General features: G+C 38.9%; 1 protein-coding gene across 1 annotated transcript in view; it reads right to left on the reverse strand.

The window, feature by feature from the left end:
* Positions 1–334: 334 nt before the first annotated feature.
* Positions 335–27,894, reverse strand: part of LAMA3 (laminin subunit alpha 3) — a 188,363-nt gene continuing 160,803 nt past the window's right edge. The window contains exons 56-78 of the mRNA XM_065397793.1: positions 25,084–25,200; positions 24,815–24,994; positions 23,780–23,922; positions 22,404–22,580; positions 20,802–20,953; positions 20,539–20,689; positions 20,135–20,268; positions 19,470–19,617; positions 17,363–17,485; positions 15,087–15,211; positions 14,605–14,725; positions 12,259–12,399; positions 10,462–10,592; positions 9,321–9,452; positions 7,483–7,627; positions 7,024–7,193; positions 5,865–6,054; positions 5,021–5,161; positions 3,997–4,156; positions 3,664–3,794; positions 2,810–2,903; positions 2,307–2,426; positions 335–480 (exon numbers count right to left, since the gene is read on the reverse strand). Coding sequence (XP_065253865.1) covers positions 335–480; positions 2,307–2,426; positions 2,810–2,903; positions 3,664–3,794; positions 3,997–4,156; positions 5,021–5,161; positions 5,865–6,054; positions 7,024–7,193; positions 7,483–7,627; positions 9,321–9,452; positions 10,462–10,592; positions 12,259–12,399; positions 14,605–14,725; positions 15,087–15,211; positions 17,363–17,485; positions 19,470–19,617; positions 20,135–20,268; positions 20,539–20,689; positions 20,802–20,953; positions 22,404–22,580; positions 23,780–23,922; positions 24,815–24,994; positions 25,084–25,200 — 3,272 coding nt within the window. The remainder of the gene's footprint in view (positions 481–2,306; positions 2,427–2,809; positions 2,904–3,663; positions 3,795–3,996; positions 4,157–5,020; positions 5,162–5,864; positions 6,055–7,023; positions 7,194–7,482; positions 7,628–9,320; positions 9,453–10,461; positions 10,593–12,258; positions 12,400–14,604; positions 14,726–15,086; positions 15,212–17,362; positions 17,486–19,469; positions 19,618–20,134; positions 20,269–20,538; positions 20,690–20,801; positions 20,954–22,403; positions 22,581–23,779; positions 23,923–24,814; positions 24,995–25,083; positions 25,201–27,894) is intronic.

A 27,894-nucleotide genomic window follows, 5' to 3' on the forward strand; every position in this document is an offset into this window, starting at 1 on the left:
TGCTACAGGAGGATGAAAGCAGCATTTGGCCCACTATGTGTAAAAACAATACTATTTTATATTTTATGTATATCTCTCACACACCCAATGAATTACCCGGGAAAGCAATCAAATTTAATAAGGAGTCTAACAAAGCCAACACTTTTAATTAGCTTTGGCACAGGCCACCATTCCAGAAGATGCATCAACTTGTAAGCCGTTTTGAACGTCATAATCGACAAGAGTAACACAGTGATCAGGGGAGGAGAACCCATATTGCAGTAATTCATACAGTACATCAGGAGACCCAACCCAACGAGGGTACAAATAATTCCCTTATTATGTAATGGCAAAGTTAATTGGCAGGGCATCCATTCAAGCTGACTGCACCATGAACCTCTGAAATTTTGCTGACAGAGACAGGTTTGTCATTTATTTTAATGTTCTGCAGACAGCCAAGGAAGGAGTCTTGAACAGGAAGCAAGGGTGTTTCCAAATTTGCTGTAAAGACAAGGAAGAAAGACAGCTAAATAATATGAGCTGTTTGGTAAAGCACTGAATACAACAGGCTGGTGGCTTTAAGATGTTCCCTTTGATACCTCTGATTATTGAAAGGATTGGATAGTCTTTGCTTTCAGAATGTAATATGATACCAACATTCCAAGTTGAACTAAACTACTTTACTATGGTAAATAAAATAATTAAAAAAATTATTGCACATTTTATCATGGTTTGCTGTTGTTATGAACTGGGTGAAACCTTGCTATGAGTTGAGTTAAAACCTCAGTGAGATTGATGGGTGTGAATACACCCTTCAGTTAATGTAATTGGAAGGATAAATTCATCTCAAGCCCTCACCTATAACAAAAGGAGTATGTGAACCTTCCCAGGAGTTTTGGACTATATGGGTGGAGCGGCTTTTTGTGAGCATTGTTTTGGTGGGGGCTAGGGGGAGGAACACACAACCAGGTAGTGACAGACAGCGTGGAATGACCCTGAGAGAAGTGCTGGGTTGGGGGTGCTGGCTGAAAGAAGCTTGGGCCTGTAAGCTAAGAAGCTACTCCTTTCTGCTTTTGGTTCCTCCTGCATTTGGAGAAACAGGACTTTGTATAAATGAAAATATCAGACTACAACATCAGCTTTTACTCCCAACCAGAACATCCTGAGGAAAACCTAATGTAGACTGGGTGAAAACAGAGAGGGGCCATCAGACCCAATATAAATACTGTAATGTTTATAGTGTTACCCCCTTTTGACCCTGGTGGCTAGTCAGCGTTCCCTTGGCTCATGGACCTAGCTTGGGGGGCGGGGAGGGGGGAATGCAGAAAAGAGGAAATGTCAGGTCTGTAGCTACCTCTGCCTTCCTCGCTGCCCCAATTCATTTTTACACTAGCATTTTTTTCCTCTCTCCTGACCCAAATTTCACATAACAGAATGGTGATTCCTGCAGCTCAAAAAAGCTGACCCTGATGGTGGAACTAGGGCTAGTAGAGAGGTATTGACAGCACAGACCCTGATGGAGCCAGGCAGACTTGGGAGTGATGGGGAGGCTGGGAAGCAGTGCAAACACACAGGGTCCCCAATGGATGGCACTGACCTCCAAAGATAATATATCTGTGTATTTCAAGTGGTAGACCTCCTACCAATTCTGGTGGGTGTGGGGGTGGAGGGGGTTTGGTTGACATATGAAAGTTATATTGGTATAGCTATGTAAGTTGAGGTATGAAAAAACCACTCCCCTGACCAATGTAGCTATGCCAACCTAAGCCCCAGTGTAGACATAGCTATGTTGACTGAAGAGTGCTTCTGTTGAGGTAATTCATGTTGTTCAGGGAGGTGGTGTTCCTACACAGACAGAAAAATGCTTTCTAATGGCGTAGGCTGCATCTATGCTACAGGGCTATGCCAGCCTGTACTGGAGAGAGAGAGAGAGAGCGTGTGTGTGTGTGTGTGTGTGTGTGTCTCAGAGACAGAGAGAGAGAGAGAAAGCGTGCAAGACCCTGCCTACCTGACAAAAAATGAATGAGTGTGTGTGTGAGACAGAGAGAGAGAGAGAGAGAAAGCGTGCAAGACCCTGCCTACCTGACAAAAAATGAGTGAGTGTATGTGTGTGTGTGTGACAGAGAGAGAGAGAGAGGGAAAGTGTGCAAGACCCTGCCTACCTGACAAAAAATGATGAGATAATACAAGTTAAGTCTCCTGTCACCTGAGTATTTTTTCCCTTATAGGAGATGATATGGCCCATAGTGTGTTTGATTTTTTTTCTTTCACAAAAAGAAACAAAACACCAGGAAGAGTAACGAAACATTAACTTGAAGTAATATTACCTGGAACTCTTCCAAAATAAAGTGGATGACCCACGTTAGCAGAAAGTGAGGCAGAGGATCCAATGGTGTAGTTGCTCTTTGCATCCACATCTAGGTGCACAATGTTCCGTTTCTGAGTTACTGTAAGGAATTTGGTAAATCAGTAACTTTGCTCCAGTCATGCATCCACTAGCCATGACCTACTATTTTAAGAAGTGTTTGTCTTGCAGGAGTGTGATTTATAGGGGAAGTTTTATTTCACTATATTTCCAAGTCAAACTGACATATACCAAAATACTATGGGGATGAGAAAGTGTTCAACATAAAAGCCCAAAGGTTCTCTTCCCTACATGCAGTCTTAAATAATTACAACCTGTTATTACTCTAAAGAGTGTTCTCAGAAAAAACAGCAATGGAATTATTTAGTGTATAAGGGGTTAGGCATTAAATTTAGGGCGGCGGCAGTCTTTTTTGTTCTTCCCACCCGTTCCAGTTTCAGAAGAGCAGGCAAGAGGATACAGTACCTGCTATGGAGTGCCACTGTCCATCACATAGAGACCGCTGAGGAGTGACAGATGTCTGGAACTCTGCAGCACCATTATTTCCAGAGGCAGTGACCTGTAAAACATCTTTCAAGTTACTAGGGAAAAGAAGGGAGTGACAAAAGAATATCCGACTCTAAACAATTTACTGAACTCACTGACTGGTGCATTTCACCAACACTTTAAAAGACACAGTCAATATTTGTATTCCCAAACAGTCTTCCTTAAAGGAAGGTAGATTCCATTTACAGAGTCCTAAGAGAGGATAGTGTATACTCTATACATACATAAATCCACGCCCTTGCCTCCTTCCCCGGGTTTTCTTCAACTCCCCGACACACCCTTCAGCTATTGAAAAAGATACTAAAATAGAACTGCTGAGATTCTGCAGTGAGTGTGTGCAGAAAGCTACGGAGAAACTACACAGGGAGCTGCACAGAGCAGTCAGTGCTCCATGGTTGCGCTCTTCCTAGCAGCCTGACGGTTAAAGGAGAAGTGAGAGCACATGGTTCCATGATCCACTGGCCTAAACCCTTCTAGATTTTTGTAGGAGCAGAGTACCACAGGTGTTCCTTGTCCTGAGGAGAGGAGGATTCTCTGACACTTCCCTTCACTGACTATCATGGAGCTGCCTGATGGAAGCCGCTCATACTGGTATGGTAGCAAATTTAAGGTTCACGCTCTCCAGAGATGGTTATAAGACACCATCATGAAGTTTTCAAATGTATTTTTAATTTGGTTTTCTTTTGTACAAAGTTAGTTTGGTTTTCAAAGTAAGGTGTCTCTCTTCTTAGTTATGGTAATACAATTCAAACAGAAATAAACCCTACACTCACCTTTCCTGCCTCCATGTAAACAGTTAAATAGTTGCCTTGTTTGTTTCCAGTATGGAGTAGGACACCTGTTAGACTTCTCACACGAATGTTAAATATGATCTTAAATTCCAAACCCATCACAAAAGAGTTATCTACAGGTGTGAGAAGGGGAGGAGGGAGAATAATTAGAACAGCACATTAAAAAGGGGAAGAGTATCACCTATATATACACGTACAACATGGAGCTATATCTATATGATATAATAAACTGATATTTATATATCTATGTCTCTATCTATCTATGTGGATTATATAATAAAGACAGCTCCACGTAGCGATTGCTACACTACTTACCAATGATGATATATCCCCCTTCATTAAAGAAATATATCCCAGTCTCCAAAGAGCCATCCAAACATGGAGGGACACCAGTGTTCCGATGAGGAGTATTCATGAGCTTTCCATTCATTTTAAAATTTCTCAGGCAACCTACAAAACTCTTTCTTGGTATATTCTGAAAGCATATTTAAAAACACGAGTAATAATAATAATAATAATAATAATATAACAAATTAAAGCATGCTGGCTATTATTTTAATAACAGATCAGCCAAGCAGTTCTTTAGCACTATTTGATGGTGGAAAACCCAAGTATGAAATGCACCTAAAGACTGTCCCTGATACAGTGAAAATGTGTACTATGTCATGAAAGAAATACCAGTAAACCACGAAAGAGTCAAGCGTGCTAGAAAAGTTGAAATCTTGAAAGGGTTATTGCAAAATCTTATTTGTAGAATAGCTGTCTTCCGATGATACATCAAAATGTTGACAATCTAACAGTCTAATTCTGATTTCAAATACTAACCACCCACCCCAAACAGCTATTGTGTAGTGATGCACATACCTAACGGGTCATTTTTAAAGGTAACAGAGGCAATGCATACCTAAGATTAGAATCAAATTCTGCATCTATAATCCCTCCTAAAATCACAGTGATTAGTAAGTGTGAATCCCTCCCTCTGGTACTGAATATTACTAAATCTAGTTTAGCTGGAGACACCTTAAGTATCTGCTGAAATGAACGCTCTAAGGGGAAGAAGTGCTCTTGGAGAAAAGAGGATTTAGACTTTTGGAGGTAAAGGGGAATCAGGAGCAGCACATGGCTGCAATCAATTTATAGACCGAAATGCTGATAATTTGAGGGCTGGGCACACAGTTGGGGAAGGGGGGGTGTCTATAATTAGGAATTTGTGGACACCATGTATAGATGGCCTTAGTAATCTAAATCCCTCTCATCATTATGACCTCCCTTTACAATACTTCAGTGTCTTCATTTGCAGTGCAATGAAAAAAACATCCTCAAAATCTCCATTATTTACCTGTACTTTCAGGGATGGAAGCCCACCCAGATAGACTGGTGGCTTAGTGCTGAAGGTGGAATTACTTGCCAGTTTTCCTTCCCTGGCCCTCAGACCATCAATAACGAGTTGGCCATTCTTCCCATGCATATTGAATACCACCTTTGTGGGGGAAAGCATAATTACCATTAGACACATTGGGTGGGATTTCAAAATCACTTATGTGAGGTAGAAGCACACGTCCCAATGAAAGTCAATGGAACTTGTGCTCCTAAATCATTTTGGTGCTTCTGAAAACCCTATCCATCAAGTTATAGACAGTATAGTCCTAAAATCAGCACACATTTTTGAGGCTCACTTGAAACTAGTAAAAATATAAAGAAAGTAGGTGGGTAAAATGCTTTTTCAAATACCTTATCGTTCAAAAACTAGGAGTATTTTGCACATCAGTTATCTAGGTTCCTTGTTTTTCCTTACTCTGGTATATAACCAGAGTAATTCCATTGACTTTCTAGATATACACCAAAAGGCATCAGAATAATGCCTTATACCATAATGTCCCTACCCCACAGACACATACTATCTACCTTAATGTTCCCTTTTTTGGGGAACTTTCCTAAAGTAATACAAGTATTGTTACAATACTATCTGCATTAGAACTAGGCCACTGCCATGAGCTTCTTGACAACGAAGACCTGTCATCCACACGAACCTTCAGTCATATGAACTAGCTCCACAAGGTTGAGGTGAATATACTCCCAGCATTTTAAAATGCTGAGCACTTATGACTGTGCATATTAAGCGATGGTTCATGTTTTGCAATGGTTCACACAGTTAATTCTGTCCTAACTGTCGTTATACTTACAGTATGCCACTGCCCATCATCGTATTTTGCTTTGCTTTTGATTTTAATTTTCTTTCCTCCAACACCAAATGAAAAGACAAAACGTCCCTTGGAAATGTAAAGAGCCATATAAGAGCTCTCAGGCTTATTTCCCACAAAAAATATCAGTCCTCCCGATGATGCAGTCCGTACGTCTATTGAAAAATGTGCCCTTTAGTGGAAAGAGGATCAGAGAAGACATTAAAATATGGCCTTGTTTTGCTTACTGTCATACCCTTTCCATACCCTTTTGAAAGATGCAGGGGGCCTGATTCTGCTCTCACTTATACCAGTGTAAATCAGGAGTCACTCCACTGAAGTTGTTGGAATTATCAGTACAAGACTGGATATAAATGTGATCAGAAACATTATATTTATTGTCATTGTGCTGTGCAGGAAGTTACATGTGAATTCAATTGGAACAAACATACATATTCCTATAATACCAGTACAGCAAAGTGAGATTACTATTAAGTATTTGAATGCTGATGATGTACTCAGTACTGTAGAGAATATAGAGTAGACAAGGCCAGTGGGTATCTTCACTGTTTGGTAGCCACTGAATTTAATTAAAAATCCTCTCTGAACAGAAGGGCCATATAGTGTGTCCTGAATTTTAGTTTTGGCAAACCAAGAGAAGAAGGAACTTCGACAGACAAGGATACTCTTCTGAAAAACCCAGTCATCAGTCTCAGAGAGTTCCATCCCAGAAACCAGTAACAGAAGCACCTAGTCTGTTCTTAACTGTTATGATGGAATGTAGGGGGAGAGTGTTTGACCTATAAACACAAGTCGAATAATTTGTTAACACAGTAGTGGCTTTTGGAATCATAATTATGTAGTACACCATTCACATTTCTGAATGTGGGCTGAAGTCGGCAGATTTAGATTCTTGGATTGGGCCTCTATGTGCACTAAATTCAAGCATCTCATTCCAGGCAACCTGTTCAGTTTTGTTTTGTAGAAACAATGATTGGGAGAAAAAGTTCTCTGTCAAGCCCTTAACAGAACAATCAGGTGCACCCCATTACTCCCAAAGAGATGCACATTGGGAAATCATAACCCTTAGCACCTAAAGGCTAGGCTCAAGGTTCACTGAAGAATACAGCATTAGAAGTTGAGTGGAGAACTGTTGCATTACCTGTCTGTCAGTGATGCCTGAGAAAGTGTATACAGCAAATGACTGTTGGGAGCATTGCCAAACTGATAAGCTCCATTGATGAAATTTAGCTGAGTAGGTAAAGCACAGCTTTTCTGGTCTAGCTGCACTTCGGCACCTGTCAGGTAAGCAAGGTGCTTTTCCTTCTGTAACTGCAAGGCAGAATTTTAATCTTTAATATGGATAACTGAGATAATAATTCAATATACGTATTTCATAATTCCCATCAGAATCAGTCAACACGCTTCTTTGAGTGTCTCATTAACTGTTATCACTCTGGAGAGTTATATATTGAGCATGGGATATGGAGAAGGGAGGCCCTGCTCCAGATGCTAGATGGAAAAGGAGTAACATCAATTCCTCAACCCTGCCAGCTCAAGTTGGCGGAGCCTAAGCCTGAGAATCAGTGTGGACTGGAGTTTATAGTAAACATAAACATACCTTGAAAATCTTAGAGCTGTTAGGATCTGCTAATTCTTTCAGCTGCATTGGCTGGGGTGACTTGTATATCCTACAGGCTCCCACGGATACACCAGACTTCTCAGTATAACTGACTAGATTTTGAACTTGAGGGAGCTCACCTGTCCTAGAATGAGGAATAAACATGAGGAATGAGAATGAGGAATGAGTGCTATAGGAGACCACCCTTTATCATCCCTATTCTTTAATGAAAACCACCATGTATTCTAGAGCTGCATTGTTTGGACATATAGCCTTACAAGGTAGATCTACTCTCAATTACAGTCTGTTCAAGGGACATCTACCAATTTTCACCTGTCACAATAGTATGATTTATATTAATGATCCTAAACTCTTGGCACAGGCACATCCAGAATTACTGTCATAAGAACTCATATATTTTGTATTAGCATGTGATGTCACCAGGAAATCCCAACCACTTATACAGTAGGTGGCATATAGCATCCAGTGCTGTTCCTCTGGCAGTTTTAGCAGGCCAAGCCTAAATAAAAGTATCCGCTGCTTCCTTGGGGGTGGCGGGGGAAATCCTTGAAGATGCTGCATGACCTATTGGGTGGGAAGTTTGTGAAAAACGAAAGGAGTTTGTAGTTCTTGCCTGAAACATCCCACCTCTGCTACAGCCATACTACTGAGGTAAGCCACTGCTGTTGCATCCTCAACTGAATTTAGGAGCCTACCAAAAACTACTTACTTGAAAAAATGCTGTTGCCATTGAGAAAAGGGAGCTGGAATACAGTAACCCTGGCAGTGTCAGACCTTCTGGACTAGATTAAGAAGGTTTTGCTGATTAGCGATAGAAGAGGATTGGTCAGGTCAAACCTACAGTCTTGCTAAATCAGCCACATTCCCACTCAACTGGATCCCAAGTATGAGGGCTAAAAAGCTATCAGTTTGTTACTGTGCAACTCTGCCCTGTTGCCAGAAACACTCTTATACCAATCTTCTTTGTGCAAAGGCTAAATCAATGAGAATAAATGTACACATACTGTATGTAGGTTGTAAGGTTAAAGGAATCTCTCCAATTTTGGTAGATCACAGATGGACAGGGAGGTTAGTATACATGTTGCACAACTTCACAATCCTAAGGCAAAGATTTAATGAAGATATATACAAACCAAAAATACATCATAATTTTTGTGAAACCACACACACTCATGCACATCCAAACACTCAATAGTCAGCGGAAACAAGCAGGCCCCAGCTGAGAGAATACCTGTGATAGGAATTAACCTAATGAATGAAAACACTTAAGGTGAAATTTCTTTTCTAAATTGGGCTTGCAAAGATGTATCTACCACCAGGTGGATGTGGAGGGAAAAAAACTGAGTAACAAATGGGTAACATAAACCAGCAATCGGGTCTTTTTACAAGTTCCCCCATATGTTGATGTAATTATTCATTTTGCATATGCAAATGTTTCTTGCTCATGCAGTTATCTGGCTGCACATGTATTTTTGATGAGTATAATTTAGGCACAGATGTTCGAAAATTTTGCCTTGCAATATACCCATTCCAATATAATCATGCTTTTAAACCAAATTTCTAGTGAAGGAATACAATTCAGAGTGATCTTCCAAAATATCAAAAGATCAAACTCCATTAAATCTTACAAAAATGATGAATTGGTCAAATACAAGAATTTATTTGTTGTGCAACAAGGTTATGCATTCAGCAAGGTTTCATGTATCTAGAAGAAATGCAGATTAGTGAGAAGAAATTCCAATTACTCATAAAGGAAAACAGGTCATTTCTCTCTTTACCCCAATGTCTGCACCTGCAAATATTCCCAAGTTAAGTACCTTTGTATAAAGACATTGGAGATGCAGCCTTCAAAATTATCCCCACCCAATCTTACAGAACTTAATTGTTTAGACATTCCTTGAGGTTCAACAGCCATTGACACAGGCAGGTCATCAACCAGCAGCCTGACCCTGAAACAAGATGAATACAAATAAGAGTGAAAAATTTAGGAAAAACACACTACCAGCTAAATGAATTTTTTTTAAAAGAAAGATCTGACACACACATGCCTTCCAGTTACATTTTAATTCTGATGGCGTTTACAGGCCAGGTCTCCTATCACTTCCATGGGTTTTATGCCAATACTAGTTCATTGACTTAACCATATTTAAAATGGTGCAGTACAGTTATAATGAGAGCAGCACGTAGCCTTACATTCTTTGGGTGAGATCTTGGCCTCAGTGAAGTCAACAGCACAATTTCCATTGACTTAAATGGGGCCAGGATGCTACCCCTTATGCCAAAAGGAAACAGAATTTGACAAGTTGGACACTACTACTACAGAAAAACTCTGAACGTTATCACTAGCCCAGGGCTTTAATACAATCACAGGCTATCTTTCAAACCCTTCTTTTTTAGCCAGCACAAGTTTTTATATAACCCTATGGAGACCAGTGTGTTTTAGAAGTCATCTAATTTTCAGTAAATTAGATAAATTTTAGTAAATTGTCTCAATCTATATATCAGATCGATATTGAGAAAATTAGGAGAGCTATTACCCTTCCTCCTCAGGCCTGTAAAACAGCTGCATTAGACAGGTTTGCAATTTACACTCAAAGATGCGAAGACTATGAGTGTGAGAAGCTGTCCAAAGCTATGTCTTGCCCAACCACAGAGAAAGACACTTAGTGCACAGAAAAGCAGATTCAAGCCTTTTGGTTTGAAAGCTCAGACTACCAGTGTTGCTGTGAAGTTCAGGAGCTGAACTGGAACTCAGTAGGTACTGACATGCAAATACGCAGACCAAGAATCTTCTAGTGCTTCAGAATGTCCATATCCACTGCTAGCACGATTCAGAATTTAGTTTTAACTCTGTACCTTTTTATAACCAAACATCAGGTCAAGCAAACATTCTACAATCTTCTCTTTCTAACCAAGGCTTGCAGTCCATTCAAAAACCAAACACAGAACTGGACTTACATGTTGCCATCTTTGATTACTGACACATAATGCATTGAACCATCTTCATATTTCTTGCTGGATTGTTTTTCCTCATCTGTCATCTTTACGATTACAAAGCCATCTCTCAGAAAGATGGTAAGCACATAAGGCTAAAAAAAAAAAAAAAATCCTATAAACTTATAATTAAATATAGGCAGCTTCAGGTTTTCCTGATATCACCATGAACCCAATTCCCAATGGTAAGTCAGGGTGGCAGCGTGCATTGCTCTCAAGAGTTCTTGGAATCCAACATGGCTCCGTGGGAGGAAAACTTCCTTCCCACAAAACTGTTCTGGGCCACCCCAAAAACTGTACTTCTCCCAGGGTAATATCCCAAATCATACGACTCCAGAACCCCTGCAGCTAACACAGCTCCTGGAGAAGGGAAGAGACGAAGGTTTCTAACCGTCAGAGGAGTGAAGTTCTGGAACAGCCTTCCAAGGGGAGCTGTGGGGGATGGTATGATGGGATAGCCTAATTTTGGCAATTAATTGATCTTGACTATTAGCGGTAAATATGCCCAATGGCCTGTTGGATGGGGTGGGATCTGAGTTACTACAGAGAATTCTTTCCTGGGTGTCTGGCTGGTGAGTCTTGCCCAGATGCTCAGGGTTTAGCTGATCGCCATATTTGGGGTCCGGAAGGAATTTTCCTCCAGGGCAGATTGGCAGAGGCCCTGGGGGTTTTTCGCCTTCCTTTGCAGTGTGGGGCAAGGGTCACTTGCTGGAGGATTCTCTGCACCTTGAAGTCTTTAAACCACAATTTGAGGACTTCAATAGCTCAGACATAGGTTAGGGATTTGATACAGGAGTGGGGGGGTGAGATTCTATGGCCTGCATTGTGCAGGAGGTCAGACTAGATGATCATAATGGTCCCTTCTGACCTTAAAGTCTATGATTCTCCCTGCCTACCCCAGACTTTGGGATGCAAAAAAATAAAAAAAGATAAAAACGTTATTTAAACGTATTTTAATTGACTTTTACCAGAGGTAGAGATTAAACTCCCCACCTACTTAATGCCATTGTTTCCTCCAGAAGCACAAGCACAGAGGAACTTCTTCCACAGTCTGCCCCTCCAATGGAGTCACTTCTCTCTGCCACTTCATATTAGCAAGCAAGTCATTTAATCTCTCTGTACCTAAGTTTACCCACACTGTTGGAGTGCTGTGCAGTCATGGTTGAAAAATGGGAACGTTTTAAGGCAGTGGTTCTCAACCAGGGGGTACATGTACCCCTGGGGATACATAGAGCTCTTCCAGGGGGTACATCAATTCACCTAGATATTTGCCTAGTATTACAACAGGCTACATGAAAGGCATTAGTGAAGTCAGTACAAACTAAAATTTCATACAGACATTTACTTGTTTATACTGCTCTATGTACTATATCAGTGTTTCTCAATTTACAATTATATGGTAAAAATAAGAAAGAAAGCAATTTTTCAATAATAGTGTGCTGTGATACTTTAGTATTTTTATTTCTGAGTTTGTGAGCTGGTAGTTTTTAAGCGAGGTGAAACTTGGGGTACACAAGACAAATCAGCCTCCTTGAAAGGTTGAGAACCACTGTTTTAAGGGACAGTTTCCACCACAAAAGGTCTATTCTTTTCAATGAAAAATTTCAAAACTAAATTTTTTTTTTGACCAGATCTTATTGGAAGTAGAATTGGGCAGGAAAAAGTTTTCCCATTCTGCAAGAAACTGAGATTTTGAAAAATGTTCCTGTCCCAAACAGACATGAGTTTTCTTATCCAGAAACAGAAATGAATGTTTCATACCCTTATATTGTAATTTAATAATGTTCCACTGGGTGCCAACGCACGAAAGCCAAATCCGACTTGGAAATTGCTGGGAAATGGGAAACCTTCATCATTCAAATCCAGTATTCCATTCCTGGAGAAAGTTGCAGATCTCACAAGCTAAAAGGCAAAGAGATGATGAATTAGGTTTTCATGTATCACTTTTTTTACTGGACTGCCTAAGGTAAGTTATGAAATTGGTCTCTCATTCTTTTATTCAAGCTAATATATACATGAACGGACTCTAACTGAAAACATATAATAGACAAATTGAGAGTATGGTACCTGAGTTTCCAAGTACAGAACAAGTATATACACTTTGTTGGCATCCATGGAGTCAATTTTGATCTGAACCAGTGTAAGTAAACTGAGGCCCGTTTAGTATAATACACAGCTCTGCTCTGTTTACTGTCTATGTTATCAGAAAAGGCCAGATGATTTTATATTCAAAGACAAAAAGTAGGCAGGCAGGGTCGGTGTCCACCTGAATGAACTTTGGACTGGAATGAGTACATTCAGATTTGAATCCCTTTCATTCATCCATTAGGCAGTGAGGCCAAGAGTGCTGTAGTGGCAGCAGAGTCAACCTCAGTGGAAAGGGAGGAGGAGAAGTGACAAGAGTCTTTCAACAGGAAGTGGCTACCATGAACAAACCAAGTGACATTCACAGAATTGAAAGGGAGTCCCACCCAGTTGGCTGCAGCAGGGAGAATAGTGGTGGTGGCAAAGGGCTCTGGGAATGGATTTGCACGTTTGAAGTTGTGACAGCCATGGGATGCAGACAAAAACTCAGAGGATCCATCAGGGGTAGGAAAAGGAAGTAAGAGATGACTACCTATGCATACCCCATACACACTTAATATCACCCAATACGTTCCTCAAAGTAGAGACAGCTACTGGTCCACTAGTCACATTTTTCAAGATTATTTAAGAATGTCAATTGCTAAAAGTTCATAACTTAAAAATCTGGAGAAATGCTAGAAGACTAGAAGAGTGCTAACGCTGTGCCAGTATTCAAAAACGGCAAGCGGTATGACCTGAGTAACTATAGACTGGTTAGCCTGACATCAGACCTAGGCAGAACAATGGAAAAGCTGATACAGGATTCAACTGATAAATAACTGAAGTACAGGAATACAATTAAGGACAGTCAATATGATTTTATGGAAACGAAAGTCTGATCAAACAAACCAGATTCCATGCTTTGATGAGATTACAAGTTTGATTGATAAAGATAACTGCATAGATGTAATATATTTAGTCTTTTGTAAGTCATTTGACAGTACGTCTGACATTCTGATTGAAAATTTAGAACTATGCAATATCACAGGTTAAATGGATTAGGAATTGGCTGACATCTCAAAAAGTAGTTGTCAAAGGGGAATCATCATTGAGTGGGGTTGTTTCTAGTGGGGTTCCGTAAGGTTCAATACTAGTAGGCCCAACACTGTTCAACATTTTCATCAATGATCTGGAAGCAAATATAAAAATCATTGCTGATAATATTTGCAGATGACACAAAGATTTGCAGAGTGGTAAATAATCATGAGGACAGAACAGTCATACATAGTGACCAGGGTAGCTTGGTAAGTTAGACATTCAGGAACAAGGAACACAAGCCATGACTAAAAATGGAGGGCTGCATCCTGGAAAGCAGTGACTATGAAAAGGATTTTAGGGGTCACAGTAGACAAACAATTGAGCATGCCCTCCCAATATGATGCTGTGGCGAAAAGGGCTAACGTGATCCTGGGTTGTATAAACAGGGGGGTAATGAGGAGGGGTAAGAAGGTGTCCACATTTTAAAAAAGATGCTGAAAAGTTGGAAAGGGTGCAGGAAAGAACTGTAAAGATGATTCAAGAGCTTGAGAAAATGCCTTACAGCAAGAGAATAAAAGAGCTCAATCTGTTTAATTTATCAAAAAGAAGATTGAAAGGAGACTTGATTACAGTGTATAAGTACCTTCACAGGGAAAAAATACTGGTTACTAAAAAGGGCTCCTTAATCTAGCAGAGAAAGGATAACAAGAACCAATGGCTGAAAGTTGAAGTCAGACAAATTCAAATTAGAAATACAGCACAAATTTTTAACAGTGAAGGTGATCAGTCATTGGAACAAACTACCAAGGGAAGTGGTGGATTCTCCATTTCTTGATGTCTTCAAATCAAGACTGGATGTCTTTCTGGAAGTTATACTCTAGCCAAACACAAGGCTGGGTGAAAGTTAATGGCCTGTGATATAAAGGAAGTCAGACTAGATGATTTAACCATTCCTTCTATCGATCTGTGAAAAACAAACACACTAAAAGCAACTTTGCAAATTACCTTCCAGTCATCGGAACACTTCCTACTGACACCAATGGTCTCAGTAAAAGTAACAGACGCAGTGATGGGGTTTTTCACATTCTTAATGCAGCCACGGAATGGAGATGTGGAGATATTAAAGCTGGTTTCAGAGAGAAAAAAGTAATTTGTTACCTCAGTCACAGAATAGTACAACAGTCAGTCAATAGAATGATATGAAATAGAAAAATAAAATAGCAGATTCCAAGATGAATCCTTATTGCACACAAATTTTCACTGTCATGTCCTGTCTACAGAGCATATCCCAACTAACAAAGAGCCAGATGATTTTCCACAACTCACAGATTTTGACATATATTTACACATCACATACAACATACAGAATCTGAGCCCAGTCCTCCCATAGGATACACACCAAAATCTTCTACTGATGTCAGTGGGAGGTTTGTGTGTGTACCCTACAGAAAGGTTGGGCCTGCTGACTTTTTAAAATCGTAACTCACCGTTCCCGCAGAGAAGATGGAATTCCACCCAGGTAGTATGTGGTGAACTTAAAGACACTGATGCTGGCTTTAATCCAAGGATTAATCAAAACTGACTTTTGTCTACTAGAAATGTATAATTTAATCTGAAATGGACAGATAGTGAGAATTAGTGCACACAAAATAAACAAGAATAATTTAGCACAGGGGTAGGCAACCTATGGCACGCGTGCCGAAGACGGCACGCGAGCTGATTTTCAGTGGCACTCACGCTGCCTGGGTCCTGGCCACCGGTCCGGGGGGCTCTGCATTTTAATTTAATTTTAAATGAAGCTTCTTAAACATTTTAAAAACCTTATTTACTTTACATACAACAATAGTTTAGTTACATATTACAGACTTATAGAAAGAGACCTTCTAAAAACGTTAAAATGTATTACTGCCACACGAAACCTTAAATTAGAGTGAATAAATGAAGACTCGGCACACCGCTTCTGAAAGGTTGCCGACCCCTGATTTAGCACATCAAAATGTGCAAACATAGCATAATACAAATGGTCTAATTTTGCTCTGATTTACACCAGTTTAAATACAGAGTAACTGCATTGCTTCAAGTCGATTTACTCTACATTTTGTAAGTAACACATGCTTAAATGAAGTATGTATGCAGATTTTTGTGCATGAGTGGTCTAGCAATGAATAGATATAATCATACTTAGTACTTAGATTATGCATTTTATCTGCAGCTCTCAAAGCACTTTTGAGAGCAGAGTAAGTATCATTATGCCTATTTTACAGCAAAAGAGACTGAGGTGATGAAAGGTGATGTGACTTTTCTAAGTTCACACAGTGAATCAGTGGCAGAGAGGGAGCAGAACACAGATCTCATAACTTCCAGTCCTAGCCACTGGAACCCACTGCCTTCTAGCAAGTATGGCACATAAAGTTGAGAGGCAAAACTGAATACTCACATGGTTTGGAATCACTCTGACTCATGAAGTTCTGAGTGTGAGTGACTGGCACCACTGAAAATCAGGCGCTAAGTTTCTTAATTAGCAAAAGTATGTTCTGTTTCATTTTACTAATAAGTTCGGGTCTCTGCAGTTTTTCCAGCTACAATCAGAACTTGAGTTAGCCACTCCTTTCTCAGTGCATTTACACACACCTACACACACAAAAGCTGCATGAACTATTCACAGTAAACAAGTTATTCATCAAATTTAGCCCTCTTGTTTGTGAGCAAATTGTCTACAAACAGGTTGTGATTTCTACAAATTAATATGGTGTTTGAAATTCCATTCGTATTCTATGCAAACATATCCCTGCCTACCAACTGCTTACAGCTGGTTCACTGGGAGTACTGCTTTTGGCTTTTATATTTGTAAGTCAAAATTGAGCTGTTTTGATTGGACACATAGGTCACATCTTGACTGGATGAGTGTGACTTTTAGAATTAGGTTATTGGCATAAGTACTCATGTATATGAATTCAAGATGTGCCTTTTGTGAATGTTCTGCAATATTCTCCTAAAATTTGCTGTTTAGGCATATATTCCTGCCAGTAAACATAGTTGTTAAAATATCCAAGGAAAGCTGAACAAAAAAGGGACACAGACAAGCGAAATCATTTAAAAGTTTGAACGTATGTTCACAAATAATTATCTGTAATATTTCCCCAGCTCTAAGTTATACATACATAAACACATACACCCTTGTTATTTTTACTTTTCAGTCACATTTTCTTATTGTTGAAAAATCTGTCTATTTTAACAGTACAGTTTAACTATACTTTTGGCCACAATAATCATCAATAAAGGGATTTGATTATGTGTTTCATAGCAGACTTCATATAAATAGCTCCACAAAATAGCTGGACTGCTTTTAAGCTGATCAGATAAAAAAAGCGGTTGCATAAAGGTCAGCTAAAAGTTTTTTCTTAAAACAATTCTGATAAAAATACCAAACTAAACATTAAAATAATGTTGGTATTTACAATTAATATTATAATCCTTAATTCAAGCAATACACTTGCAAGACAGCAAGTTGTTTGAGTGGTTATTCTGCCAGGAATTGTTTTCCCACAGAAATACATGATATGGGGCAGTGTAAAGATTAATTTCCATATGAGCTGCACACATAAGCTAGTGTTTTTCTAGCCTAATCATCTAAAAAGAAAGGCAAAACTTCACATTCAGAAGAATTTGAAATAGGATGTGTAGCTTCAGCCATTATGATCTATATATTTTCAGAAGTTCATGATACTTTTAATAAAATATATCATTTGTTTAAATGACATACTTGCTTATATGTTCCATCATTTACAGCTTCTTTATTGCTTGCTATTTCCTTTGGAGGTTGTGAGTCAAGTTTGTATCTGAACACCAGATGGCCATTTTCAATATTCAAACTAATGAAATGATCCTGCAATAAGGAAAAAAAAAACACTGTGTAATATATCATATGTATTTTTATTGTCTTGTGAATTACTTTAATAAAGTTAAATAATAACACTACTACTCTTATATAGCACTTTTCATCAGTAGATCTCAAAGCGCTTTACAAAGCAGGTGTTTACAGCTGGAGAAACTGAGGCACGGGGCACTTAGGTGACTTGCCCCAGGTCACGCAGCAAGCCTATGGCAGAGCTAGAAACAGAACCCAGGTCTCCTGAATCCCAATCCAGTGCTCTGTCCTCTGGGCCACACTGCCTCCCAGGACAGTAAATAATAACAAGAAAGTTTTTGGCAAAAAGAAAAGATAATATGAAACATTCTAGAATTTAAACTCTTAATGATAAATATAATTAACTCAAACTCATGAAAATGAATCAACTCAAAAAAGTACCATCATATCTCCACAAAATTTTGATTGCATCCTTTTTTATTTCAGAGTTTAGTGAATTTTATTATAGCAATAAGGCAATGATTTATTATATTAACAAACATACCAAATATGTATATAGCATTCTTATTAGATAAGTAATACAACAATTAAGTAATAAGGCAATTTTATCATTAGTTCTAGCACCTAACAGATTACCTGAAGCCTCAACGTTTATAGGAATCATCACCTATACTCTAAGTTTCTCCTTGCTCTGTTATTTATCAGAACTAGAGCTGGGCAGAGAAAGGTAATTCCATGTGGTGTGTGGGATTTCAATATTTTGAAATTAGGTTTTGTTCCAGTTTGGAAAAAAAACTGCAAATTTCAAAATTCTCCAAAGAAATAGAATTCAGCCCCAGAGCTGTGGACCCTGGAAGCCTAGACTCCCAGCTGACTGGGAGGTAAGCTGTCAAGGAGGCAGTAGGGCAAACTGCAGGAAACCAGGTGGGTTTCCACTGGAACTTTGGCAAAATCAAATTATCTCTGCAAAACTTTCAGATTTTGCAGAATCGGCAAATGCTAATGAAAATATGTTTTGTTGGAATTTTTCCAATCAGCTCTAATCACAATACCTAAATCAAAAAAGCACTCATCTCAGATACCAGTATAGGGCCAGATTTTCCTCCCAGTTACACTGGTGCAACTCCATTGGAGTCAATGGGTTCAACTGGAGTAATTGGGAGCAGAATTTGGCCTATAATTTTGAAAGGTAGGCACAAATGACTATTACATTTTTGGGGGTTACACAATTCCCTTTGTCATGTACCAATATCACAAAAATAACTGGTTTGATGAAAAGGAAAAATGTATACAGAGTCCTTTTAAAGGAAGGTTTACATTACCAAAATGCCATTTATCTGTAACATGACGCATAACAACAATGTATTTTCCTTACTCTTTTGGGGGTCTCTTTCAGAGCCATATAAAGGGTCAAAGCAGCAAAAACTGCAGCCCATCTATTGCATTTTCATTAATACTATTCCATCCTCCATTTCCAACTACCTCTCACTACCTCAGTGGCTTTGGGCGAAGTGAGATGATTTGATCCTTACAAATTATTCTTCATCTTCTATTTGTATGGGGTATTTCAGGGATGCACATTACGATAGTAATTTCCTCTTAAAAGCAAGACAAAGCTTAGATTGCCTCAAGAATAGCCTTCTTTAAAACTTGTCAGCTCATCACAACATTGCCACCAACAATTCTCCTTCTGAGCCTGTTTCTTCTAAGCTGGAGATGCCATCATTCGAGTGAGTAATGGGGCAATTCTTCACCATACAGTACCTCACACTCTCTGTTCAGTGCTATAATCAGCATCTGTTCTTTAAATGTCTGTTTCTAAAATGTGTTCTAATTAATATTCAATAGCAATAAAACATAGGACAGAATTTACTAATCCATTTCACAGATGGCTATGGTAGTTTTGAAAGCTATTATTCTGAGCACTTTCTCGATTAATTTCAGTTTTCAAATTATTATAAGAAGTATATATAGTACTCAAAAGAATCACTCCATTAGTTACCTGGTTTTCTGCAAAAAACACCATGCCTTCATCTGCAGTAGTTTGAATTTCCTGCTCGTAGTACAAATGAGGAATATTTGCTTCTCTAGCTGTGACAAGTGCATAGCCCGTGCCTTCAAAATAGTTTTGGTCAGACTCTGCTTTAAATCTATAACAATGAAACATCACAAATCAGAATATATGGGAGCAAATAACTGCTACCACATGGACATAACAAGAACCACAATAAATGTGATTTTTTTAAAAGCCTAAAACAAAATATTCAGTAACGGGGTGACCAGATTCTAGTAATGCCAAATCCTGACCCCACTGAAGTCAATTTCTCATTAACCTCGGTGAGATTAAGATATGGTTTCTAGAGAAGAAAAACACTTAAGAAGTTTTAGTGACCAGATGTTTCTTTTTAATGTAATTTTAGGCTATAAAGAAGCCAAATATTGTATGCTGTGGAGCTGAGGCATTTGAGTGTGTGTCTGGTTATTAGAATATTTGGGTGGCAGGGCATGTGAACTGAAGTTACTGTGGGTGTGAATGCTTTATTAAGTGGTAACTTGCCCTGATGTTAACGTGGTCACATCAACAGGAAATACAGTTAATCTTAATTTATCAGTGATAACGTTTTTTCAATTTCTTAATGTAAAACACTTGCTGTATTTATTTCTTACCTACTGCATGGCTCCACTTCAGTGGTATTGAGATTAAATGTCCTCTTGAAGTTGTACAGGCTAATAACATTCTCATTTAGGTTGTCTAATTCAATGCAGCCTTGGTAATGACGGTAGTCTAGTGCACTGGGAGGCTGCAAAAATAAAAGAGCCATAAAAATACCCCAATCAAAACATCAACATCAATTTAATAATGTTTACACAGACATGAAAATAGTAATGCTGTAACAATTAAAATGTATTGCAAATAAATGATATTGTTTAAGCTACAGGTTGCCATCCAAGAAGCACTATAACATGGTATAAATAATCAAAAGTGTTAGCTATAGAATACTCAATGGTTAAAAATTCCCTAGTTATGATGATTAAACACCTTTGTAGGCCAGAATGATATTTCCATTTACCTGAAAATCTAGTGGGTATCCTCCCACATAAAAGACAACACTGTTGGGATCCAGATTTAGGAGTGTGTGACTGCTCCCACTGCTACTGTCAAAAGTCTTTTTGTCTGAGGTGGCTGCTTTAACGTAACTCAACTTTGCATACTGGTAAATCCTAAAAGCAAAGGGGAAAAGTAAAGGAATAGCACATTTTATTAATAAAGTAACATCTAAATATGATACAGAAAAAAAGGGATAGAGTGGGTTGTATTTTAAGAGTCTTGTACCTTTCAAACTTCACCCGATCCAAAGTAGCTTCCTCAGTGTTACTCTCAGTCACTGATGGGTCCACTTCTATTTCGGCTTCATTGCCTCCCAGGTTATAAACACAAATGAGACGACCATTTCTCACAGCCATACCAATGTAGTCCTTGGAGGCCTAAAAATAGAAGAGCAAATCAACTATCAATGAATGATTGATGCTAGAGCTGGTAAAATATAGTAGGATTACTTCAGGGACACTACAGTGCTTTGAAAGCTGGAAAGCTATCCTCCTACTGTAGCAATCATTGCATTTAGAAACTTTTTTCAGTTTACTAATTTGGGATGGATGTTTTGTAGCTTCATTGGCTGCTCTGTTTCAATAATAATAATTTCAAATCAATTTAAGAGTCGTATGCACTTGGATTGAATGGGGTCCAAACACAACTCTTTCTTTTATTACTATAACAAAAATATTACTTACTAATAAAAATACTTTCTACTTTTGTAGTGCCTTCCACCTGAGGTTATCAAAACACTATACACATACTAATTACTTTAGTCTCACAATGCCTCTGCGACGTAAGTAAAATGGAAGAAACAATATTAAGTCCAATTGCTCCTATTGAGATCCCTGGAAGCAATAATCTTCCATACAATTATCATTTTATTTCTCCCATACAGAGTATTTCAATAAACCTCAGTCAAAGCCATCATAGGCCAAATGTTCAGAAAGACTAGAATCATAGAACCACAGGGTTAGAAGGGACCCCAAGGGTCGTCTAGTCTACCTCCCTGCCAAGATGCAGGATTTGTTGTGTCTAAACCATCCAAAACAGATGGCTATCCAGCCTCCTTTTGAAAGCCTCCAGTGAAGGAGCTTCCATGACCTCTGTAGGCAGTCTGTTCCATTGTTCTACTGTTTTTACAGTTAGGAAGTTTTTCCTGAGATTTAATCAGGAAGATAAAATCCAGCACGGAATAACTGCACTTAAACATGTACCTGCATATCCACCACATTTATAGTGAATGCACGTACAGGGGGGTAACTGAGCATACAAACTGATAGGTGGTACCTACATACATAGGAAAATTGGGAAATTGTGCTGGGTGTTTGTGCAAATGGGAGTGCATGAGCAAGAATGTATTGTTTTGCATATGCAGGAGAGGGAAAATAAAGAGGTAAGGGACTAAATTTTAAAGAAGAGGACCATTTATAAACCTAATTAAGAAAAGGTTTGTTATTAGTTATACTGCAGTAACACTCAGAGGCCTGAAACAGGATCAGGGTCCCATAGTGCTAGGGGCAATACAAACACACAGTAAGCCCGAAGCAAAGATTTTTACAATGAAGTCCATGGTTGCAAGTTAGGGTCACTGCCAAGATTAACTGGTGGCATCCATTATTGGGAAATAACTTTTGAGGCAGAACAGCAGGATAGGAGAAACAGATATTTGCCCAAACAGTTATGTGTCCAGTGGAGGAAAGGGCTATGTTTCTTCCCAATAAATGTATTCCTACACATAAAAAAATTAAGCTAATGGAAGTTATCTGCATTGACATCCCTTCATACTCCAAAATGCATTTTCTGTTCTAAGTATTGGAGTAAATAAAAAGAAATACCTACATCCTTATTGCCCAGGTACATTACAAACATATTTGAAGTCTGTTCCAAGCTCTCTTGTCTTGGCAGAGGTCTTTGGAGAAAAAAAGAAAGGGAAGTATAGCCTCTCAAATCCTCCAGATCACTTGGAGGTCGAACCTCTACCCCAGAACGACCATTGAACCTCATGGGAATAGCAACCTACCAAGAAAAACAAATACAATAGGTTAAACATTTCTACCTTTAAATTAAAAAAGGCATCACCTCCCTAACAACACTGGTTTGCGTCTGTGCTAAGTGACCTATGACTAACAGCCTAGGTGACCATAATGTACCCACCTTAGCCATGGATTGCCACAACACTGCAAGATCTGACTCTAAACCAACACAATTATACACAAGTGTAGGTACTACTCTGCTATTACTAATACTTAGTACTTACGCTGCACTTTAGATCTTCAGACATTAACTAATCAGTCCCCACAACACCTTTGTATTGTAATTATTATTCCCATTTTACAGCTGAGGCAAGAAAGAGTCCGGGTCAAATGGAGCTGTCAGTGCTCAACACCTCTGAAAATCAGGCTTCTTATTCAGATGCCTACACATGGATACAAATGCCTCACTTTAGACACTTGGGTTGAAATTTTGGTCTCAATGCTTTGCTCAAGCCCTAGAAGTCAGGCCCTTTGCTCAGTCCCTTAGCTTCACTGCCTGTCAGGTACTACAACATGTAGCTAATAAAGATATACAATACCAGTATTTTTGAGAAGTTCTCTTTAGGCCAAGATCTGAGCAAAATCTTTTTCAGTGTGGACCACATCTTAATGGAAAGTGTCTCATGGACACTTGCCCTGTTATTTGTGATCACATCACCCCGTGGCAATCAATGGAAAAATGATACTATGAAAGTAATGTATATTTAGCTGCCTTTTAGTGCAATATAGCGGTTAGAAACAAACATCAGCAGCACTATGTGATCTGCCAGCTCTCTGTGGATCGCCAGGGAATCACAGACCAGTTTGAGAACCTCAGTTCTGATCAATAGTGACTGGCTTCAAAGAGCAGCATCCAGCCCTCCTTCACTGGAGAGAAGGTCACCACAACAAGGAGCCTTTGAAAGGAGAGGGAATACCAAAATGGGAATTGTAGGGACGATCTTGGCTAGGGGAGGGACCTTGGAGTGGGACAGAAGGAAAGGTATTCTATACTGTTGTATCTATTTTATTCTGGTGCCCACCACCACAGTATCTAAAGTGCTCGCTAAAACTAGTGGTTTGATTTTTATGTAGTATCCTTCATTCATATTATAACAAAATATTTTTTCAGAGGGGATTGAATGCATCCTTGTGTACAAAAATCCCTAATGTCAAGCAATCACGGACGTTTTTGTGACAGACCTTGTTTGCAGCATCTCTGGCCTGCTGAATGAGCTCTCTTATGCGGTTTACATTCTCAGATATGTTGCCTATTGGCATCAGCTGTTGGTTGATGCTCTCAATCTTGTTAAACAGATCCGGGAGCTTGCTTGTTAATTTCTTTACTGTTATTGTGATGAGAGAAAAAAATTATTGGAGGACTGGAAAGGAGGAGAGATACACATGCCAAAAATGCCAATTCTGATAGTCTTTATCACAAGTCTCACAATATTTGGTGTTTCCTTAAAATCCCAGCTCCTGGAGAAAACATTACATGAGAATCTCAGCTTTAATTTTTTTTAAAAAACTAAGTTTTTAACCCTCATGGTTGTGGAGAAAAGCCTGAAAATGTGACACAAGTGCCTAAAGGCTTAAAAGCCAAATAAAAAGAACTCCAAATTTATTATTTTTTAAAATCTCATGATTTTAAGTCAATCTTGTGGTTTTTGGATGCTAGGGGTTGGCCAAATTTGCTATACATATGGTTGGCTATTGTAATTCTCTTTTCATGTACACTCGTGTAAATCAGGAGTAGCTCCACTGATGCCAGCAGTTACACAGGAGTAAAACACTTGTAAATAAGCAGAACATCTGGTCCACAGTGTTTCAAACAATGCAGTTGTGCGTAAATAAAATACACCATCCAGAAACTCACATTTTTCATTGTTATGGTTTAACTATCCACCTTCTCATAACACTATTGTTTTAAAAGCCACCTTCATTCAGATGCACTGTTCTCTTATTATTATTACATCATTAACATGGGGTTAATTTCACATACTCTATTTTATTTTATTCCATCAGACTCAGATTATACAGAGCTAAAAACAAATTCAGCATATAAATTTCTTGGGGCAATGACTATACCTCTTATGTTTGTACAGCACCTTGCACACAGTGGATGCAACCAGAAACAAATAATAATAATTATTATCACTATGTCTACCTGGTTACTCCTACAGAAATTTGAGAGGCATTAAACGGCACTTATTAGCAAACAGCAAGCACAGCACCCACCTGAATTGTTTGCTTCCGTCAAAGCCTTATTGAAGTCAGCACTCTGATTGCTTCCGTAGGTGCCCTTTATTTTTTCCACATCTGCTTTAATTGGGTTCAGTTCACCCAGTACATTAGCAGTGATATCATTGGCATTTTTGACCAGGTTCTTTGCACTGGTAATGACGCTGTCTATGTCATCTAAAACACACACACACACAAAAGTCTAAGTAAATACTTTGAACAACAACAGAATAACACAAAGTAGATGTGCTTAGTAAATGACTGACCTCTGTTTATCCCATTGAGATCATTTTGAAAAGAATCAAGGTTCATCAGCAGTCTGTTCTTCTTCCCTTCCACAATACCCAGTCTCTGCTTTATATCTTCAAGAGTTGGATTAATATCTGCAAAACAGAGCACTATGAATCAGTCTGGTAGGTGTTATACAAAGGTGCCCCGGCCATCTCGTGGAATGGCAGCAGCACTCTGCACTGTTACATGAGCATTGGGCACATACCTTTCCCATCCGGTTAAAAAACTTAGGTAGTATTATAGATAGTAACCAGGGGTGAAGATACCCATTCTGCCCCTCAGAGTAGGAAAAAAATAGTGATTAAGGCAGCTTAAGAGAAGGGCACAGATTTTGGGGATACATTATTATGCATATTCAATACATTATAATTATATATTATGTATATGATGCACAAATAAAAATACAATGTCCCATGATGATTATGACTAGTGATTACAATACTGCCACATTGTGGGAATGGGTTTTATGGAGTGAGGTAAAAAGGTAGTATCCTTGCATAGTAGACAGCCGCACTCACAAGGGGTGGATTGCTTCTAGTTGCTCCTGGCAACTCACTCAACTCTCAGTAGAGGCTCCAAGTAGCTGAGTGTGCACAGCAATGCCACCTCCCAAGACCTTCGGCCGCCATGGTAAATCTAGTGATGGTAGCTAGCAAAGATAACTGCTAATGAAGGGCACTTCTGGCTCATCAGATGCTTCTACCATCACTAGACTAGGTGAAGAAAATGAAAGAGGAGAAAATCTACTGAATTTCTACCTAAGCAACCACCTGGTGACAACGAACACACTATTTGAACAAAGAAGGCTGCAGAGGAAGCCTGATGGACAAATGAAGAACATTGTGCTTGTGAACTGCAGATGGAAATGTGGTTGTGCAGATCATTTGTGGCCAAGATCGGATCAGATCATAAGTTAGTGCTGGTTTCAATGACATTGAGCAATCAAAAAAGTGGCAAGAACTAAGGTCTAAAATGTAGACAAACTGAAAGAGACAGATATCAGGAAAGAATACAAAGAAGCCATATGTAAAAACATCATGTCTATGGTGAAAGAAGAAAAGAACATTGAAGAGACGTTGAACAGTGTAAAAAAAAATGGTATTATGGGAGCAGCTGAACATGTGTTGAGCTACAAGGCCAAAGGAAAAGAAATCAAGATGGATAATGGATGAAATGCTGCAGCTGAGTAACAAGTGTAGGAAGCTGAAGGAGAATAAAAAGGAGGATGTAGGATTGTGGCAAGTTATGAGAATGTATGGGGCATCCCTGAGAAATTGATCAAGCTGATGGAAAACATCTACAGCAAGTTGATGAATGCAATAGGCTGATCAGAGAGAGAGAAAAAAGAGAGCAAAGAGAGACAGAAACAATAGGATAAGTAAACAATGTCAAGAAGCAGAATACGTGAAGAAAAATGTAACACACAAGATAACAGAACTGAGTGGTACACATGAGTTGAAGATGTCAACAGTGAAAGACAAGTGCGGACAAATAATTGAGGATAACCAAGCAAAGAATAAATGATGGAAAGAATATCTTGAAAATCTGTACAATGTGCAGAACTCCAGAGATGAAACAGTCCTGGAGAAGCTTCCAAGTACACCTAAGGGAGAACAGACGCAGGAATTCTCAGAAGAAGTAGTAAAGATTTCAATAGAAATGTTGAAAAAGAAAAAGTGCCAGGAAGTAACAACATAACAGCAGCTGCAAATAGGCAAGAAACACGTGGTAAAAGTGATCCACAAATTACTCAACAAGATTTACAGACAAGAGCAAGTGCCTAGCGAATGGGGGAAAGTGATAATAGTACTGATCTATAAAAAGGGAGACAAGAGTGAATGCAAGAACTACAGAAGAATCAGCTATTGAGTGTGCCAGGAAAAGCATTTATCAAGACATTGCAGAGGAGAATGAAGAGGTATGTGGAAGTGGCACATGCAGATTTAGAATAGGATGAAGTACAATATATCAGCTATTTATGATAACACAGATACAGAGAAGTACACAGAACACAACTGAACCTGTTACAACAACTTTATAGACTTCAAACAGGCATTTGATAGCATTTGGCAGAAAGGATTGAGGCAAGTTATGAGACTGTATGGCATCCCTGAGATATTGATCAAGCTGATGGAAAGCATCTACAGCAAGTTGATGAGTGCAGCAAGAGTAGACAAGAAACAGATGGAATGTTTCAGGACTACAACAGGAATGTCGATACTGCTGTACGGATTGGAGTGCGAGAGTATGAGGAAAGCCAATGAATGCAAGATTTGACTGCAGAAATGAACTTGCTGAGGGAAATACTCAAAGTTTCAAGATTGCAGAAAATAAAAAATGAAGAGATAAGAAAATGGCAAGGGCAAGAAACATTGGATAGATGTGGTGAAGAATGACATAGACCAAAAAAGGTTTAAAGATTAACAATGCTGTGAAGTTGGTACAAGATAGAAATTGGTGGAAGGACTTCATTAGGCCCCTTTGTCGTTGTTGAGATGATGGACGGGAATCAAAGAAGAGAAGAAGCCATGAAAGAAGGGAATGGAAAATAGGGGTGAAATATTATACTATGACCTATATACTGTAAGATTGTATGCTTGTGTATCTGCTGGGCCACCTGCAATGAATGTATGTGTGCATGTGTGTCTGGACCAAGGATCTCTATAGGATGGAACATCAGAACTGCTCAAGTGTGTGTGACCATGTCACCCTCTATTGGCTGCATTCCAGAAAGGGTAAATACTCTACTAAACATGCACCATTATGAATGTTTCTCAGGTTACTGC

The sequence above is a fragment of the Emys orbicularis genome, chromosome 2, assembly GCF_028017835.1.
Source record: "Emys orbicularis isolate rEmyOrb1 chromosome 2, rEmyOrb1.hap1, whole genome shotgun sequence".
NCBI lineage: Eukaryota > Metazoa > Chordata > Testudines > Emydidae > Emys > Emys orbicularis.